Source organism: Mauremys mutica, chromosome 2 (genome assembly GCF_020497125.1).
Source record: "Mauremys mutica isolate MM-2020 ecotype Southern chromosome 2, ASM2049712v1, whole genome shotgun sequence".
NCBI lineage: Eukaryota > Metazoa > Chordata > Testudines > Geoemydidae > Mauremys > Mauremys mutica.
Window position 1 is genome coordinate 85,682,838 of NC_059073.1, and position 20,578 is coordinate 85,703,415.

Consider the following 20,578-nt stretch of genomic DNA (forward strand, 5'->3'; position numbering starts at 1 on the left):
GGCAGGCTTCCTACAGAAGTTTGTTGGACATGGATTTCAATTTTGATGATTTGGCAAATGTCTAGTCACAAGTCTTGATACAAATAAAGCATAACACCTAGCTCTGTCAACTCTACCCCCGCTACAGGTGATGTCAGGCGTTCTGGATCTTTCATGATGCTGCCCATCTTACCAAGCCATGGAAGTTTACGTACACACATGGTAGCTGAGTATTTTCATTGAGAACCGAACTTACAAACATACAATCAGTAGGACAACTCTGAATAGCTCCATCCTTAACATGCATCTGAAGTGTGTTTTTTTAACCCACAAAAGCTTATGCCAAATAAATGTTAAGTCTTTAAAGTGCCACTGGACATCTCATTGTTTCTGTACTTAACAGTACATGCAACAGTTTTTGGTTCCACAACATAACCAATATGAAGTTTTGTATATGATTAGGACAAGAGTAGACAGTAAGGAATTTTATTTTAAATCTCTAAATTCAAAGACTTTAGTATAGTGTAAGAAAATCCCCTGGAACAATTTACCAAGGGTCACATTGGATGCTTCAGTTCAAAAGGAATTATTTTGGGGAAATTCTAAGGCTTGTATTTTGCAGGTGGCCAGATTAGGTGATCACAGTGGTCTGCCCTTGGAATCTATGAAAAGATACTGCAAAGTTACTGATTTGTAGACTAGTTCTAGAAATTCAGTTCATAGTCCATCCATTAGTTACACTAAAGTATAACAACTTTGCTGGAATATAGGCCCCAGTCACTTCTTTAAACTACATTGATCAAAAACTAGACATCCTGGACTATGTGTTATGTTAATTCCTGGAGGTTTTTGCCTCATTATACAAAAGCATTCACTGGCTGCTGAAATCTTGTATCATCACCTAACAATAGTGTGTGAACAGCTTGGGATATTTAATCTTCAGCCTGAAAATTGTCAGGGTTAGGCTTAAGGCAGTTGTATTTTATGGCTTAGAAAGGATCTTCTGCCAAACTTCTCCCTGTGGAAACTGGTATTTCCTTGCAGACTCTTCTTTCATTTCAGTGGAATATCCAGCATCCTACAAGATTATAAATAGTAAAAAATAAATAAATAAAATTAAGTGATACTAGCTCTAGTCCCCTGTTCATTCAAATAATTCAACTGCTGTCATGCAATTGGAGAATAATTATTGTAATCTCTGTGCTGCTGGGGATCATGCCAGGCTCATTTGTAATACAAAAGGTATCAGATGTAACTAGTGTTAATCTCCTAACGCCTGATGCGAATGTTAAATGGAAAACTAGAGTTCTAAAGAGTCTGGGCTGAACAGAATTGTAGTTAGACCATCTTTAGTTTTGGAATACGAGTTTCAGTGAAAAACAGAATATTTTAAAGCCTCTCCAGTAGATTATCCTCCCTCATGCCGTCTTCTCCAGCTGAACAAAGAAGTATTAATACTTTTTTACCTAAGTTGATTAGCCCAGCAATGCAGATATATTAAACATCAGTAACTAGAGAATTGCTTTGGGTTGAGTTTTAAGCCAGGGTCACACTCCACTTCCTGAAGCATGTGTACTGGAATGTACACCTTTCATTTAACAGTTCTGAACCACCAATCCTATGCAATAGTTTAGTCTAATAGCACATCTCCAACTTTTTCATTCTGCAGCTGACTATGTAAGAGAGCCTTTCACACGCAATCTTAGCTTTAAACTGCTTGTAATTAAGATGCTTTCTTTACTAGGACAGTTGATTGTCTCACAGCATACCTGAGGTGGTACATAGGAAGCTTTCTTGATTACGGCAGGATATTTGAAGTGTTCATGCAAATGATCTACATACTCACACATCCTGCAAGAAAGGAGGAGGGATATTTTTCAGTTTTACCTAATCTTGTACTTATTCATGGCTATTATCCCTGACAAGGAAACAAGGTTTGGGTAAAAGTTGGACTCATATTTGTATCCAAATTATCAGCAAACTAGGAAGCTTCCTTTTAGAAGCAGAAACTACTGCTACATAGTGCTTCATACTGAAACTGGAATCTGCTTGGCATTTGAGCCTAGTGAGGACGGGTGGTCTCAATAAAATAAGCCAGAACAAGAATATAGGGCAGAAGCTGGGCCCTTTGGGCAGTATGCAGGGTTAGGAGAGCAAGATTCAAACTATTTTTTTCAATACAGACAGAGCTTAGTAAAATTACACAGAAGAGCTGTATTTACTGATTGTGGATTTTCCAAAGTACCACAAAAGCTTGATTCTTAATGTGGGCATCTAACATAGGTATTTAAAGGGTATAAACAAGACTATTTTCTGCAGCAAGGGAAGTCACTAATGAGGGCAGCTGAAGGGCTGGGTCTGCTCCTTCTTAGTTTATGAATTACCAGGAACACTGCTGAGGCTGTAGACCAGCAAAATTTACCAAACGTGGTCTAAGGCAATTTTAAATATACTGCTTCAGAGAGAGAAGATCAAAACAAGAGGAATGGGTTATGATGCAGCTGATTTTAAATGTGAGCAAAAGGTAAAGCTACAATATTTGACTTTAATATTTGCAAGACAACTAGTGTGAAGAACAGGAATATACAGCCAACAGGAGAGATTCAGGAAATTTGTGTTTGCAATAATGTGAAAAAATTGTTCATTGCCCGCAAAGAAGGCTAATACGATTCGAAACTGGTATTAAACAACACAAGGGAAGTTGTTAGATCCTTTTGGGAAGCTACACCTAGAACACTATTCAACTTAGAGCAGGGAGCTAATCCTTTGGTCATGCATGTTTTGGCCTGCCGAGGGAGGGGGAGGGGGGGGAGAGAGAGAGTGAGTGAGTGTGGGTGTGTGGTGGGGGGTTGTAGGAGTGAGAGAGATGCCAAAATATAGTTCCAAGAGTATCAAGCAGTCTTTGTCAAAAATATTCCTGGCTGTTTGCCAGGCAATTGCCAGAGTGAAGTTCACACACTTCTAACTGGTTTAAAATTCTCTGGGAGAGCCACAGAGAGGTGAGTTGGGGTGTGCTGTTTTTGTTTACTGGTTGTTATTGCATGTCAACAGCCTTTTGGAAAAATAAGCCATCACCACTATTGAATGTTACAGTAGCATTTTACATTACTAACCTGTTTTCAAGGCTTCCAGATACTGAAATATAGTCAAATATTATCAAGTGCTGTACTAACTCACAGAGTCCAACACCCCCAGCGTGCGGACAAACAGGAACTGAAATGAAAACAGAACAATCCCTGTTTAAACCAATCTGAAGAGTAAGAGCAAATGACTAGATTATTCAGAAAGTTTGTGTCCCAACTCAGCTGGTGTTTAACTGCAGCTCCAATACCACCCCACCATCAGCCCTAGGGAAACTCAGCTCCCAATAATAAGGGACCAAAGGCGTTTTGAATTAGTACTAAAGCACGACAGAAAACAAATGACTGAACCACACACACAAGCGCATGCTCGTCAGTTAGCAACACGACAGCTGAAGAAGTTGCATGGCAAACTGGCTTAGGACAAAAGAGGTGTTAGTACTGACACACTTCCAAGAGCCTTACTTTGAAACTTTTTGGCCATCAGCAACACAGACAAGTTTTCATTCACACTTCCCAGCCTGCAGCTGTCAATCTGGAGATAGCTCAGGGCCTTAGCCTGTAGGAGCTGCTTAAATATCACTCTGTTGTGACACTGCAGCAGGGAGGGAAGGGGGAAGAAAAAAAATGTTAAGCCTCAGATTCTAAGGAATTGGCAGGATATCGCAAGAACTGTTGGCAATGCAAGTCAAAACAATTGCACAATGTTCCCACTAGGTGTCCCATTAAAACCAAGTTCTTTTTGTTATACCACTTAGCTGGAACAATGCACAGAAGTGCAGAGGTTTGCAAAGCATTTTACAAACATTAAAGAATCACAGTACAGTTGTAAGGTAGAGGCATAGTAGAATTACATCCATTTTACAGCTCTCTGAACTGAGGCACACAGGAATGTCACTATTTGCCTAAATTCACACAGCAATTCAGTGGCAGAGCTGGGATCAGAACTGAGTCCTAATTCCATGTTTTTTGTTTTAATTGCCAAGCAAAACTCCTGCTCTTAATTGCATGTTACCCCTTATAGGAACGACTGGGCTACTGCAGCACTCAGACGGCAGTAGTGAACACACAGTGGTTCTGCTGGCTGTGGAAGACCATTTCTTCTCATGGACTCCTGCAGACCAGTCCAATGAGATGATTAGGGTCCTACCAAATTTACAGCTGTGAGAAACGTGTCACAAATTTTGAAATCTGGTCTTTTGTGTCCTTTTACCCTACTACACAGATTTCATGGGGAGACCAGCATTTCTCAAACTGAGGGGCTTGACCAAAAAAGGGGCGAGGGATGCCCCTTGTCACAGGGGCGAGGGATGCTGCAAGGTTATTGTGGGGAAGGGGGGGGTGTCACAGTATTGCCACCCTTACTTCTACACTGCTCTGAAGGCAGCACCCTGCCATGCCACACTTACTTCTGCGCTGCTGCCTTCAGAGCTAGGCAGCCGGAGAGTGGTGGCTGCTGGCTGAGGTAACAATGCGACCTCCCCTCAGCCCCCTTTGGGGTCAGAACCCCTAAAGTTACACCACCATGAAATTTCAGATTTAAATAGCTGAAATCATGAAATTTACTATTTTTTAAATCCTATGACTGTGAAATTGACCAAAATGGACTGTGAATTTGGTAGGGCCTTAAAGATGGATGGTCTAGTAGTTAAGACACTTGACTAACACTCAGGATTCCATTTCTACTTCTGCCACAAACTTCTTGCATAGATGTTGGCCAAGTCACTTGATCTTTGTGCTTCACTTTCCCATCTGTAAAATGGGGATAATAGTACTCCCCTACCTAACAGGGGAAGTAAGATAAATACATTCATGTTTCTGTAATGCTCGGACATTATGCTATGGAAAAACCTCTACATACAATATAGAAAGCCTATTACTCAGGAATTGGCCTTTAGTCTGCCAGGCAGGCCTGCCTAATAGTTAATTCAAACCCATTCTCCTTAACAGATGTCATTATTCACACCAAAAATTAAATGTTCTATCTACTGGCAAACAACAGCTGGAGGTCAGCATCACAATGAAATATGGTGAAAGCAGGGCTTTGCATGAGAAACTGGCAATAGTAAAACTATGCTAATGCAGTATTTCTCTCCAGCTGCCAGTGAGCAATGAGAATTTGCTAAATTATGTTGCTCTGCTCTGTAGATTTAGTAGAAGGGTTTGGCAGGAAGAGGTATGTCATTCATGAGCACAATAAAAAACAATTCAATAGTTAATTCACTTTGATTCAGAAGCTGGTTTTCTTAAAGGGACCAGTCATTTTATTAATAGCTAACAATTTGTACCTTACATCCAGAGAGGAGCTCAGGAAATGGGGTCTTTGGACTGCTCAGATACTTTTACATGCTACTGATGTCTAGGGTGACCAGACATTCCATTTTTAAAGGGACAGTCCCATATTTAAGCCCTCCTGAAGGTGTCCCAACTTTCTTAAAAATGGGCAAACTATCCCATATTTTGTGTCCCCCTCCCATCAGTACTGGTGGGTCCTGCTGCTGGCTGGATCCCTGCTCGCCAGCCGCCCACCCACAAGCAGTGAGTGGGGGGTGGTCCAGTGGCCAACAACGGGGGTGGGTATGCAAGGGCAAAGATGCAGCACGGAGGGCCGGCTGCTCCCTCTGCTGGTCCATCAGCGCAGCCCCCACCTCGTGTTGGCTCTCAGCCAGCAAGGCCCCCTTGCTGCGAGCTGCAGTGGTTGGGGAGTGCAGGCAGGCGCCAGGTGGCAGCCGGTTACGTGTCATCTCTGCTGCCCTCCCATCAGCCCTTTATGCGCACCCCCTCTCACTGTCCTCTCCCTGCTTTGCCCCTTCACCCCCCAGCCCCACTGCTCCTCCATATCCCCTGCAGGCAGGCCGCATCCCACTCCCAGCGCTGTGTGGAGAACCAGCCCCTGGTCAGAGTGCTCAGCTCACCACCGGCCTGGCCGGCAGGCTCCTTCCTTCCCCCACTGCCTCTGGCTAGGCCGGCACTTGGGGAAGCCCAAGAACCTCCAGCCTGGGGCGCTGCCCAGGAGGAGCCGAGCCCTGCATGTGCCAAAGCCTCGCACAGCGCTGGCCCAGGGAAGCCTCTTCGCCCCTCAGCTAAGCTCTGGAGTGGAGTGGAGTGGCGGGGGGAGGAGGAGGAGAGCAATTTCCAGCCTGTTTGCACCCTGACACTTGATGTTAATTTGAATGTTTGTACTGCATAGTTCTGATTGAATGCCATTGAACTCGCTTGAATACAAGTAATTTTACCAGGTGTCCCATAGGGAAATACGGTCATCTCCCACCTCTCAGGTAAGCCCTCTTACTCCAAGGCTATAGAGTCATTCTAACGCCTTCTCTGGCCCAATTAAGACTCAGTTGCTTAATTAAAGCAGAGGAACTTCAACAACAGACCCTGAGGGAGCACCTCCATCAGGATGTTTCATAGGCCAATGGTTAGGGCACTTAACTGAGAAGTGGTAGATCCCTTTTCAAACCTTCATAACAGATTCATCACAACAAAATCTTCCCAGATTGTCCAAACAGATGGGGGTGGGGAAGAGAATTCCTATCAAAAGTATTAGTTGGTCTTAAATTATGTGAAATAAATCCAAGGCTGTTTTCAGTCATGTTATTTAATTCCCAAGTGAGAAATCAGAGTGAACTTTGGCACAAATTCTCGAAAGGCACAGGCGCTACATTAAATAAACGACTGAATGAAAAAACAATTAGACACCCACTTACTTGTTCTCCTGTTGCCACACCAATTCCTAATGGCGCCAAGGCCTACAAAAATAAATAATAAATAAACAAAACAAAACAAAGGACTTGCTTCTAATCTGTAATTCCCAAATACAGCTTTTCACCAGAATGAGGGGATAGGGAGTAGAACAGCTAACGAAGTGCAATGCTCGTTACTTGCTGTGCATTTGGAAAAGAATCAAGTGTAGTGTCATTTTTTGTTAGTGCATTTTATGCGGCTTTTTTGCTACCCCAATAATATGTGAAGACTTATGTAAGAGGGTGTGTGCTGCCATAAGGGGATAAACATCTGGGGCTCTAGCATTACTATTAGCTATATCACATTATGAGCACATATCCTGGGCTAGTATTACTCTAACTTTACTGAAACACCAATCCACACAGATTAAAAGAAAGACACATTCACGTTTCAGGGCAAATCCTGGTTGCTTTACTTGTGCAAGAATGATATGGGGGAGGGTTGTGAGTTTAATCCTTGAGGGGGCCATTTAGGGATCTGGGGTAAAAATCTGTCTGGGGATTGGTCCTGCTTTGAGCAGGGGGTTGGACTAGATGACCTTCTGAGGTCCCTTCCAACCCTAATCTTCTATGATAGTTTCATGGCCTTTTATATAATCTTTGGACCATGCTTTTCGTTTAAGTGCAATGGAATACAAATACAGGATGTGCCCAGGATCTTGCAGCAAACATATCTAATGACTTTTGACAGCTGTTTCAGCCTGAACTTTGAACATTCCAAACAGCAGTGTCAATAAATGAATCACTACTGCTCTCTGGCGTGTAGTCACTAAGCCATTACTGAAATGAAAAACAAACACTTCAACCTTAGAAATGGCTGCATGTCCAAGAATATCATCAGGAGAAGTTGGCTCCTCAATCCATAATGGTTTAAATTCAGCTAATTTAGTGACCCACTCTATTGCTTCCTTCACTTCCCATCGTTGGTTAGCATCCAGCATCTGAGAGAAATTAAAGAAAATTCACTTATATGACTCTACTGAATTTTTATGAATATGAAATTGCTAAAAAATACCCATAATGTTGCTATAAATTAATGAAAAAAAGCAATTCAGACAGTGTAGATCACTTCTGTTTTCTGATTTTTAGCACATTATATGACATTATATAGCATATATTCTACAATTCCTAGACTCAATAAAAGGTAAGGATAAACTAATAGCCTAAAAGATGAACTCCGGGTGGAAATCCCAAATTATGCTTTGCTGGAAATGCTGCTTTGAGACGACACATTAAATCAAAGGCCCTGGTGCGCTGTAATCGTTAAAAGATCCCAGGAATCTTCTTACAAAAGTGAAGGTCACAGATTTGGTCTCAAACCCTTATTCCAACTGAGATAGTTGTATTCTGCTTTTCTGAATTTCCTTAGCAGGTTTCAAAATATCATGAATATGAGATTGTCAGCTTCTCTCCTGAACTTGTGTAGTGCTCTTGCACACCATTAAAGAGGTGCCACACGGAACTCCAGAAGTGACTGTTTCAGTAGCAGGCAAAACAATTCCTATATAGCAACTGAGTTAAGCTCTCTGGAACTGGGCTGGTTGAAATTTTTCAGCAGAACTGGGTTGGGGGGGGAGGGAGAGGGGTGTCAGAAAATTGGGTTTTTGACTAAAATATGTTCACAAAAGATGTGTTTTCTCTATGGAAAGTTTTGACTGTGTTGAAAACTGAACATCTGAAAACCACAAATTTTGATGTGGAAATGCTGCTACCGTGCCTAATAGGAGTTGTAGTTTGGGTGCCTCATGTCCTCACTTTCCTGTGTGGCAGCGGTTTTCAACCTTTTTCTGAGACTCCCCCAACATGCTATAAAAACTCCACAGCCCACCTGTGCCACAACTCTTTTTCTGCATAACCAATAGATTAAAAGCCAGGGCTGGCATTATGGGGTAGCAAGCAGGGCAATTCCCGGCCCCATGCCAAAGTGGGCCCCACAAAGGTAAGTTGCTCAGGCTTCAGCTTCAGCCCCAGGCAGCGAGGCTCGGGTTTCAGCTTTCTGCACTGGGCCTCAGTGAGTCTAACACCAGCCCTGCCCTCTGGTTTATTTTGGCAGATGCCCCGAAACCTGCTCATGGTCCCGCCCCGGGGGACTCCAGACCCTGGATTAAGAACCACTGCTCTATGGGCCAGGCTCTCCACCCAGACTAGAGTTCCCATGATGCACTATAGCCATGAAGCCCCCATAATACACTGCATCAGCTAAGCAAGATGAGAGACTGTGGTGAGTCATGAGACTCTGGTGAGTCTGGTCAAGGATCCCAAACTCTAGAAAACTCTCAAATTACAACACCTGATATGCAGCACAGCAGTTTTTCCAAATAAAAATTTATCACTTTAATCCAAAAGTATTTGGCTGAAATTTTTTGGTAATTTTTTTTCAGTTTTGTACTGAAAATTCAGTTTTCCAACCAGCTCTAATTTGCTGTAGTTCTTATTCAGGCAACACTCCCACAGAGTCCAGTGGGAGTTCTGGCACAAGAAATACATGATTGATCTCTTAATCCATATGTATTTTGGTGATGCCATTTATTAACTCTCCTGGGTGTAAGAGTAGTATGTGAAGACATCATTATTCGTGGAGGGAAAAAATACCTTTCAAGAATGCCATGTAATCTCACCTTGTACCAATATCTACATGAATAGACAGCCATTTTATATTTAAAATTACTTAATAGTGTAGTCATTAAAAAATATTCACCAATGTCTTGTCAGGGCCAATCATTTCTCTTATAAGTCTGCATCTACGAATGTCATCTGGCAGATCAGCACCAACCTTTACTTTGAACCTAGACAAAACATTTATAATGAAATGTAGGTCACTTCACCATGATTAATGTAGCAGTGATAACTTTCCTCTACGAGAAACTGTAAACTCAAATTTACAAAACACCAGAGTCAGTGTTTTATGGTCAGTATTTTCTTATCACATCTGTCCCTTTTCCAGCACACCACCTCCTAGCTTAACAAAAAAGAAAGACAGCAAATACTTTTCCATGAATCAACAGGAAAGCAGTTACCTTTGTCAGCTACTAGCTTGCCAGGAGGATAGCTCATTTTGCCATACATTTACTTAGATACCTACTGTAATAGTACGTTACGGAATAGCAGAAAGGGAAAATATTTTAAAAAAATATCAGAAGCAAAGACATCTCTTCTCAGAATGTAGAGATTGAAAAGACCTATAGGGTCATCCATCTAGTCTGTCTTTGTGCCAAATAAGGACCGATCTCGATAGTATATTTCTACTTGCTACTAATCATTAAACAGAAAAGTTCAGCATTTGAGATAATTGTTTACTATACCTTGTCCAGCCATCCTTCAATGCCTCCGTGCATAGCTGTAGAGAAAATTGCATCTATTATATCTCCAAGTAGCTGCACTACTCAATATCCAGACTAGTATTTATTTACAGGCTGTCTAACACAGGATGAACTTTCTAGCCACTTCTTTATTGGCGTAACTGTAGAGCAGACAGTAACTGAATAACATCCAGCTGAAATGTAGGATCCAACCTCCTCAATCTATGTAAAGAAATACTTTCTGCATTTCTTTATTTTCATGTACTATGCACACGTGACAGTCCTATGATCTAACAATACTATTTCCAGATTCACAGAAAGCTGAACTTTTCCAAAAACTAAACCAGATGATAAACAAGTATTGTATTAACCAGACCTCAGATTCCAGAGCTGTGAAGAGCCTTCATGATATTTCACTTTGAAGGAATATTTCGCAACAGCAAACTAAGGTCACTTTACTTCTGAAGGACAGTGTCCACACAGGGGTTTAATGCGCTTTAACTTCACACCTTTTGTTAATTCAACTTCACTTTCCTGAGCATCCCCATGCAGACAAAGCCCTTTGTCTGCACCAACATAGCTGCACAAGTGCAATCCTATAGTTATACACAATACATCAGTGTAAACTGGCTTGCTGTGGTCCATGCTTATCCCCAACAGCTACACCTAAAACCCCAAGTAGACAAGGCCTTAAAACCCTTCCCATTGCAGCTAACACAAAAGCCAATGAATGACTAGGCCCACAGAACAGGGCCAGCTTCCCCTCCCACACACATATGCAATGCATAATTGTTTCACTTTGCATCTGAGCCCAAAACTAAGCAATCCCTTGAGTGCTGAATCGTCACCTGTTGGCATTCCCCACCAGATAGAAATGTTTAAAATCTTACTTCTGTAATCTAATGTCAAAGAATCAAACCTGTTTTAACTGCTGGTCCGGGTAGCCCAGCCAGGCACAAGAGGTGGTGTAAGCAGGGTATCCATGCTTTAACATTTGCTCTTCTACAAAGCCAAAGAATGCCACCAATGAACATATGCTGTTTTCTCTTTAACAGATGATTAGATTGTATGGTAGTTTTAGATAAGCTGTTACTCATGGAAATGAAAGGAGTTTAAAAATCAATCTCATTTTAATCAGGGTAGATGAAATTTGCTGAGAAAAACCCTTCCTACCCTCCCCTTCTTTCCAAAACATGGGAGAGCTTCAGCTCAAAAAAAATACCTTTAGGCTGTAACCAGCACCGTCACCATGCCATTGTGACTGACACAAACATTCACCGAGTGGTTCCAAAGCAAATGGCCAGCAAGACAGCTCAAGCCCTCTCTCTGTGTACACCTACCACCTCCCCAATGACTCATAAGGAGGAGACATCACACAATGCATTCAACCTCACCGAGAGCCTCAATTGTTACATTCCACTTCCCAGTGACTAGGACACTCTGGGATGCAGAGTGCCACATCAATCATGTGGTGTGTTCAGTCCTTTATTCTACTACAAGACAGCGAAAGTAAACTTGGTTTAAACATACCTCTATCCTTCTTCCCAAGTAGGCCATTTTGGAGTATTTCTATATGGGGACAGGGGAGAAAGAGAGGAGAGATTATTGCATTAACCAAAGTTCAATTCCTCCACATCTCCAGATCCTACCACCACACACTGCTGTTTTCATAAAACAAGATTCTGATCCGTTCACCTACAAAGAGTAATGCCCTACTGCTCGAGTAGACCCACTGAAATAAAAAATAGGTCAAGGAGTAAGGGGATCTGTCTCAACAGAAGGACGACTTACCATGAGCTTCTTCTTCTGTTAGTGCATCAGTAATATACCTGAAATCTATGCAGGATAACAACTGCTTTGGGTCCTGTTAACAAAATATTTAATGTAAAACAAACAGCAAAGAATAATAAAACTACATGATTACAAAAAGGCAACACTAAGGTAACATATACATCCGCCATATGAGTCACCTATCAGCCTTTTCCCTGTCACAGACAGTACTGCGAGTGGATTCACGGCTTCTAAAATCAAACTGATTAACTGACTCTGGCAAACTTTAAGGTTCTAATCCAACAAATATTTAGACATGTGCTTAACTTTAAGCATGTGAGTAATCCCATTTAACTCAATGGTGCCATTCACACACTTAATGTTAAGCATGTACAAAAATATTTGCAAGATCAAGGTGTAATTGATTAACAAACATTTTTTAAAAAATGACTAACCCATTTGGAATGCTCCAGGTGTGCCAGCACTTAAAAAAAAATAATTTACTGCTATAGATGGGTTCCAGTTGCCATATACAGTATTGTAGCTGGACAGGGCAGAGTCTGTAACAGTGCTCCCAGGGGTGAAAGTAACTTACAGGACTTACCGGTACTGCCGGAGTCCTGAGGGGGGCGTGGCCTCATCCAGAAGAGGTGTGGCCAATCAAGATTTAAAGGCCCTGGGGCACCGGCTGTGGCTGGGAGCCCCAGGGCCTTTAAATCAACCAGGGGCTCCCAGCTGAAGAGGTGGCTGGGAGCCCCCCCGGGCTCAGGGGCAAATTAAAGGGCCCGGGGCTCTGGTCGCCGTGGGGAACCCCGAGCTTTGCCAGGCTGGGGCAGGGATTTAAAGGGCCCAGAGCTCCTGCCGCTGAGGGGAGCCCCAAGCCCTTTAAATCTTGGCCCCAGCCCTGCCGCCAGAGCTGTGGCCAGGATTCAAAGGGCTCTGGGCTGCCCGCAGCCGCGGGCAGCCCAGAGCCCTTTCAATCCCCGCCATGGAAGCCGGTGCGGTCCAGCACGGTGTACTGGCTCTTGCCGGTACACCGTACCGGACTGGACCAGCTTACTTTCACCTCTGAGTGCTCCCACTAACAGGGCCAATTTGCACAGCTGTGTGGGGCCAGAAACAGACACCTTGGAAGGAGAAGAGCCCTCCAGAATAAAATGTCACATCCACAGCTTGCAGAACCCTCTGGTTTCTACAGCCTTGGAATGAGCTACATGGCCATAGAGGTAATTTTAGCCTAGATACTGCCTGAAATTTTTACTCTTCTACTGCATCAAAAACATCAGTGTGGAACAATGGTAACAATAGCCCACACAGAAGATGATTTTCTTACCATGTCAACTAGTAACTTCCACAGAGGCTAAAAAACAAAACAATTAAATGATATGAATTGGCTGGAGATCATATAAAAGCAGCATACAGGTGCTATTTGTATCTTGAAGTGATAAAAATAAGTGTCGAAAACATTTACATTTGACGCCAAATGCATCTGGCAGATGTGGTTCCCAAATCAAGACCAGAGATTCAAGATGTCAAGCCCCAGACTGAATTACTTTAACAGGATCATCTCTCTCAGCTCTGCCTCATTATGGCCAGGACACTGATCCTGGACCCACAAATAGCTGGTGTTAACTCATTTTTATTATGTTAAATTAGTCAGACTTGAAATGCTGACGTAACACTACTACTGGAAATGTTGTTTATGCTGCAGAAATTGATCCGTTCTACTTTTAAGATTTCCGTGACATTACTTTTCTTATGCCCCTTATGTTGGGGCTGTGTCACACTCCTGGATGCTGACAAGTTCAAAAGGTGCCCATTACTTTTTCTTTCCTAGGAGAGGGTATCAGAATAACTCTATAAGACAATTGTTTGCAGTGTTGTCCTAGCTGTCTTGGGCCCAGGATATTAGAGAGACAAGGTGAGTGAGGTTATATCTTTTACTGGACCAACTTAAGACCGCAGCAATGATTTACTAGTACAGTACTAGTATTATTTACTACTTCTATTGTGGTGGCATCTAAGAGCCCTAGTCACGGATCAAGACCCCATTGTGCTAGGTGCTGTACAAAAACAACAAAGCGACACTCCCCACCCTAGTTATTTATTTTACAGCGTCTAAGACCGTGCTACATGCCTCAGATAGAAATATCTGATATATGCGCCAAACAGCTTACAAGATCATATTAGACATGGAAGTGATTACAAGGAATTCATAACTTTATGAACAGTCTGCAAAGGAAGAAGAAAAAAAGAGGAAATCAAGAAAAAATGAGTTGTTAAGCAGAGCTGGTCAAAAGTTTTTGTAAAGATGTCATCGTTGGTCAAAATTCAAACAAAAAATGTTGCTGAAGTTTTCCCCCCATGACTAGCTCTACTGGTAAGTGGTGTATAAATGTCAGCTACTAAAGCCTCAGTCCTACAAAACGAATAGCCCCACTGAACTCAGTTGTGTGCATCCATGAACTTAGGACCAGGGCCTAAATCTGCAAAAAGCATATCAGGAGTAGGACACACTAACAAATACAGGGACATTTTTTGTCCATGTGCTCTAAGTACATCACCTTTCCCTCCTGCTTAGCCCACAAATCCCACACGGCATTCAGAACAGCAGCGGTAGCCAAATGCACAGCACCTTTTTCTGGACCAATCTGTTGAAAAAAATCATACAGTTACCTATAATGGTTTAGCATTCTTTCGTGTCTTCATTTCTAGTTAATGACCATTAGCAAATGTATACATCTGGAAAACACAACAAAGGAAAAACCACTGGAATTAAAAAGAGAAACCCCTGTTCATTAGAAACTGAGAAAAATCTGAAGTTGGTGTGTATTAAGTGCATTGTGAGATTACTACAATGGCTATACTGATCTCTAGTTCCTCTTAATACCAGCTGAGTTTTCAATTTCCAAGAATACTAGACACTGAATAGAAATAATATTTTGTGAACACTTGCAAGTCAAAAAAAGGGGGAAAAAACAGGTAAAGACACAGCTTTTGGGCTCTAAACACAGGGAAACAAAGAATCTGGACCCCGAGCCCCACTTCTGCTATTGGATCTATGTGGGTGGATACTTGCATTTGTCTAAAGCTGCCTTGAAAACAACAGGGCTCTGGATGGGTTCTCTGTGCAGATCCTATTGCAATGTTAGGGCCCTGGTTGCGAAACAGAAATTTTCTCTCTCCCCCCATAACTGCAGAGAGATTCTTATCTAAAAATACTTTTACCTGTACGTGTCCTTACAGTGTGTTCATAACACAAATTCACGTTTGTTGCCATCCACTTCACAACAACACTCCATAAGATACCCCTTACCCATCGGAGCTGTCCGTCACTGGTGAGCTGCCTGTAGAATCCTCTAAAATCGCTGACAATTTCTTCAAGGTCTTTATTAACCACGTGAATGGAGAGAGCATTAACTGCACAAACAACTGCAAAACACACCAGAATTTAGTGCTTTAATACCACACAGTGACTGGAACAAAATCACTAGAACACTAGTTTTATTATTCAACCATTTTAGAATTTCACCTTTCCTCCATAGGTGCTGGAACTAGGGGTGCTGCAGCACCCCCTGGCTTGAAGTGATTTCCATCATATACAGGGTTTATGGTTTGGTTCAATGGATCTCAGCACCCCACTATGCTAATTGTTCCAGCCCCACCACTTTTCTGAGAGGGGCTTGGTCTCGCAGATTGAATACGTAACTGGGAGCCAGGAACACCTGACATGCAACATTGGCTCTGCCAAGGATTCAGTTTGTGTGGCCTCAGATAAGCCACATAACCTCTCTGCATCTCATGTTTCCCTATTTGGGAAAGATAATACCTGCCACCAAGAGAGGTTGTAAGGCTCAATTAGTTAATAACTGAAAGGTGTTTGAAGGTGAAAGGTCACTTGCGCGCCACCTTTCACCCCAGAGAAAAATCTTGCTGCCAATGTAATTCTCAGGCACACACCACAGTAGTGGTCAGAGGGGGCAGTGTTATGCTGTTGTGAGCACTAGTAAATACAGAAGTTTCCCTAAAATGCTGGGAGAAGACTGTTTCTTTGAATTTGATAGACCTCACCCACAAGACCTGTTGCATCTCATGCAGTATATATGGTACCTACAGCCATGTTACATTTCTCATTTCCTCATAAGGGATTTTGTTTTTGGCTATAATATAATAGTTGTGATCCAGTTGTTTTAACTCCTCTAAAATCTACCACTAGTGATTTCAACACAAGCTCCAGCAGAGGCTTTTGTTAGAGCAAAATACTAGCAAATCAAGAAAGTATCTTATACACCACCATTATCTAGCAGGCTGGATAGGATGGAGGCAATCACAGAAAAGAGCAGACATGTCAGGAATTTTAGCATCGTTCAACCATCATTTTCTGACACAGAAGAAATAAGAGAGAGAGAGCAGCAAACTGCCCGGGAGACCGTGGGCCCAATCCTGTTAGGTATGCCTATTTAAGGCATTAGCCTGAGATTTGGGATGGGTGGGTTCAAGTCCCTGCTCCATCACAGGCTTTGGTGACCTTAGGCAAGTGTTTGGTGACCTTTCTGTACATCAGTTGTCCTTCTGTAAAATGGGGAAATATTTCCCTCTCTCAGAGGGGTATTGTGAGGCTAAAGACTGGGAGGTGCTCAGATAGGTAGTACCAAACACCCTCAACTCTGATGAACTTCGGGGAGAGTGGAGGCTTGTCAGTGCTCAGCACCTTCCATACCAGGTCCAAAGTACGCACAAAGGACCATATCTTTATTGACGATCTTATCGAAGGCAATGGCAAGACTCTCGACCCAGGAACAGATCCCTTTATCATGGAAAGTGGGATTATGTACAGTACACTGGAATATTTAGAGATTATTTTGCCATTATACGGACCAAAAAACCCTGCTGTTTTTGATGGAGAAGACTATCAGTTGTGAATACTAGACAGTGGTGTCTTTATGCATTCAATGATACTTTTTTTCCTTTTAAAGAGTAAATGGAAATTTTTTGTAAATGTTTTATAAATATGGCTATAAAAAGGGAAAGACAACATAATCTGATGTAGGGTATCACCTCCAGGAGGATGATTCTTGAGAGTCTGTAACATATTTAGTATTTTACTATACTTGAGTGGCAAGGTTTTCATGGATTATGATTTTGCGACTGTCATATGGTGATCTGACAATGCTGTTAGCTGAAGGTTTCCAGGCAATAAAGCACTTATGAAGAGTTGCTTAGAGACCTACTTAGCAATTTTCTAAGAAAAAGTGGTGTCCAATGGCTACATTACTACTTCATAAAGGCACAAATCTTACAATTGTTCAGAATGACCCTGGAAAGATACAGGTTTGGTCCTGGATTGTAAACTTCCTCCCCCAAATCATCAGGCAGTATGTAACGATTAACACATTACAGGATTTGCATGCACAATGCTTCTAAACCGCTGCTAGCTTCTGACCAGACGGGGGATACGTGCAGTGCAGATGCACTCCTGGGCCCTATCTGTGTAAGAGTCTGAGCCTTCAGTTAGCTATGGACATGTGTAACTAGATGTATCTTGAACGTACAGAAGAGCAGGAGGTGATTTTGCAAAGATAAATGCGTAAATAAATACACACAGATCAAGCCCTAAGTATCCATTTAGACCTATCCTTCCTTCCATTTTCTTGCTAAGACTAATGACACCTATGTTTTCTTTCTCCAAATATTTTCTCCCTGGGGCAATAATAATAATATAAACTGAGCTACACAGTTCAGATCATTTCACTTAGAACAGTGGTTTTCAACCTTTTTTCATTTGCAGGCCCTAAAAGATTTCAAATGGAGGTGCAGACCCCTTTGTTAGTCTTAGTCTGCGGACCCCCAGGGGTCATGGACCACAGGCTGAAAAGCACTGACCCAGAGCGAGCCCACAGCCTTTCTTACCCTTTCACGATTTCATTCCACCCTTATAAAGAGAGTGTTATGGCTGCAAAGGAACATTCTCCATGAGCAAGGGAAGGCAAAGCTGCTATTAGAGTGAAGCAAGTATCACTGTGCGAGAAACCCAGTCATTTTGTGTTTGCTAGACCTCATCACCTCAAGCTGTGATCTCAGCTGTGCCTTGCTGCAATACGTCTTCTATATAAAAGAGAAACTGCTTAGGCCTGAAACCTGGTGAACACTTAGGGGACATGGATTTTCATACTGTGCTCACTGCACTGAGCGAAAATGCTATTGATTTCTGAGAATATGGACTTGTTCTTGAAAGGTGCTGAGCACTCTGGCCCCAATCCAGACAAGCACTTAAGCATGTCCTTAACTTTAAGTGAGTGGTTCCTTCAACTTCAGTTGGGCTACTCAGGTGCTTATGTGCATTGCTGGAGTGGAACCAGAGTGTTCAGCATCTTGCAAGATGAAGTCCTTATTTCATTCATAAGGACACAGACATGTCTCTAAGGGTCACCCATCAAACATCTACGGCAATGGAGAGGGTCTTGGAGACTAACATTTAAACTTTAAATTACTAGGATGGATGAAGAGCCTAGGCCCCTGTCTATAGCAGGGACATTTTCTAAAACTTTCTCACTGTTCGCAGTGGTGGCAGTGTAGACAGGCTCCCAGCACTTTAAACATCAGATCAATGAGACCTGCTCCTGGAGGGATTACATGACACAGTGATAAAAGGCTGACAGCCCATCTATACTACACTAGGGTAGTGTAAAAAGTTTGTCTCGCTCACGAACAGGAGTTGGTCCAATATTACCTCACCCACTCGTATCCTTGGCCCACCATGGCGACAACGATGCTGCAGACATTTAAGTGCAAGATGCATTTGTCACTCCTCTTATTGAGGATTAAAAATAACTTAATTGTACCAACTATATCAGATAGGGCATACAAAGATTTCTTGACCTTTCACAGTTAATAAGTGCAATAACTTCTCAACTCAAGTAATCTGGAGGTTCATATCTGCAAATGTCCATGGACATTTATACACAGCAGAGACACCCCAAATCCAGCCATTATTATTTTGACAACTTACGCAATGCACCCAAAAAGTGTGCAGATATTTTACAGATTAAAACAGAGGCATGCTCCATGCCTTTACCGTCTATGGCCCTGATTCCGCAAAAAGAGCTGAACAGGTGGATAAATGGGTCAGGGGGCTAAGTCAATGGCGCTGTGTGGGTGCAGGGATTTGTTCACACAGTTCTCTGAAGAATCAGGATCTAATTTTCAGAAAAAAATGTAAATAATTGATACTACTCAAGTAAGTCTACATGGCTAATGAGGGACTTAGCAGCATGGGAGGTTATTTGAACTTGCACAACTACTGAGGAGGGAAGGGGGTAGAGAGAAAACATATTTCCCCCCACCCAACTTTTTATTGTTCTGTGAATGTTCTCACTGATGTCCTCTCACTGTTCACATCTTCCTCCAGCTCCTCAAAATGGTGGTTGTTACACCAATGACCAGAAAGAGCTGTAACCCATGGTAAAAAATTGCATGGCAACAGCAATTTCAAAACAGTCAGTCCTGTTTTCTGTTTCTGTATGGGGGAAGTTGGAGGTGGGGGAAGGAGGAGAAGAAAGCAAACAAGGGCTGTTAAAAGCTTAAAGCATTTACAAGTGATGTATTGGAACAAAAATCAAGAAGAGGGCTTAATAGCCTCTACAACCCGATAAACTGCCCCAAGACCTATGGCTTTTTTTTTTTTTAAATTCAGTGATGGTAAAATGGCCCTGTATTTCATTTTCAAAAAAGGAGAAACTGCATTAGGCATTGAACCCAATGGTTTTAGTGCGACTTGGGGCCCATTTGTGTTTAGGGACAGGATAACAACTTACCAACTTCTGTGCCTTTACCCAAAGTAAATGTTAATCCGTAACCTTTGAGTCCATCACGGGCATCAGTTTCTATTACAACATAGGCAGCAGAATAGTCAGGGTCCGGGTGCTAAATTAAAGACCAAAAACAACACCCAATAGCGGAGCAAGAAACTTACAAAGGAGGATTGACAGGGATTCACCCACCATAGGTCACATACCTCTTAGAGCAACAACAAGCACTGGCGTAGAGGGCAGCAATCGAGGTAATTTAAGATTTGTGGCAAAATAAATATAAAAGTCTAGATCTGTGGGACTAAGGTAGGTCATCTCTCACTGAGCGGAGCGAATCATTACAGGGAGTAGCTGACAGACTGCATCGCTAGCATCGGATCTGAGTGAACCGAAAAGATTTACACTCAAGGCTCAGGGGGTGGGCGCCTCCGCTTAGCTGGGCAGGTGCCAGCTACAGCCGCTGGCGCTAGCCCCAAGTCCCCCTGCTCTGTTTAATGCGGTATCCCCCGCGGGCCGGCGCTGCGGCAGATCGGCTCGTTGAGCCCCGCGGAGGGGCCTGGGGCTAGTGCAGCGCCGGGGAGCCAGTCCCGGCCCCAGCCCCCGGGAGCCGCGGGCGGCGCTTACCATAGCATCGGAGCCATGGTGCCCCAGCGAGGTGGGGAAGCGGACGTCGCTCGCCGCCAGCCCGGTGATCCTGCCCCGCACCATGCCCGCGAGCCCCCGGCCCAGCCTCCGCCCGCGAGCCCGGCAGCCGCGCGAGGAAGTAACTCGCCAGCGAGAGCTCCCCCCGCCGCCCCGCCCCGGAGGCCACTCTCAACGCTGATTGGTGCGCGGCTCTCGGAGACTGGAGGTGCGATTGGCCGCTCGGGGCGTTCTCGAACGTGGAGACCGGGCGT

At 43.1% G+C, this 20,578-nt stretch overlaps 1 protein-coding gene across 3 annotated transcripts; it reads right to left on the minus strand.

Moving 5' to 3' along the window:
* Window positions 1–449: 449 nt before the first annotated feature.
* Window positions 450–20,462, minus strand: ENOSF1 (enolase superfamily member 1). Of its 3 annotated transcripts, XM_045004423.1 has the most exons (16): window positions 20,307–20,461; window positions 19,689–19,797; window positions 15,191–15,306; window positions 14,439–14,525; window positions 13,208–13,234; window positions 11,896–11,968; window positions 11,635–11,673; window positions 11,024–11,106; window positions 10,108–10,142; window positions 9,504–9,591; window positions 7,612–7,746; window positions 6,770–6,811; window positions 3,525–3,654; window positions 3,093–3,192; window positions 1,749–1,830; window positions 450–1,057 (listed from the first exon to the last, which is right to left on the minus strand). In XM_045004423.1, exons 1-16 carry the CDS (start codon window positions 20,388–20,390, stop codon window positions 962–964), a joined length of 1,326 nt encoding a protein of 441 aa, XP_044860358.1. In that variant the 5' UTR covers window positions 20,391–20,461; the 3' UTR covers window positions 450–961. The 3 variants fall into 3 exon arrangements, 2 of the variants coding, with proteins under 2 accessions (XP_044860358.1, XP_044860359.1); XM_045004424.1 differs by lacking the exon at window positions 19,689–19,797 and having other exon boundaries at window positions 20,307–20,441; XR_006576763.1 differs by lacking the exons at window positions 450–1,057; window positions 3,525–3,654 and having other exon boundaries at window positions 1,743–1,830; window positions 20,307–20,462.
* Between the last annotated feature and the right edge of the window lie 116 nt (window positions 20,463–20,578).

Bases quoted from the DNA above. Each gene is read 5' to 3' on its own strand.
- ENOSF1 (XM_045004423.1), bottom strand. From the start codon at position 20,390: ATGGTGCGGGGCAGGATCACCGGGCTGGCGGCGAGCGACGTCCGCTTC. The intron at 14,526-15,190 runs GTAAGGGGTATC...TTTTTTCAACAG, and splicing joins GTGACGGACAGCTCCGATGG to ATTGGTCCAGAAAAAGGTGC. The intron at 6,812-7,611 runs GTTGAAGTGTTT...TTATTTTTGTAG, and splicing joins GACATGCAGCCATTTCTAAG to GCCTTGGCGCCATTAGGAAT.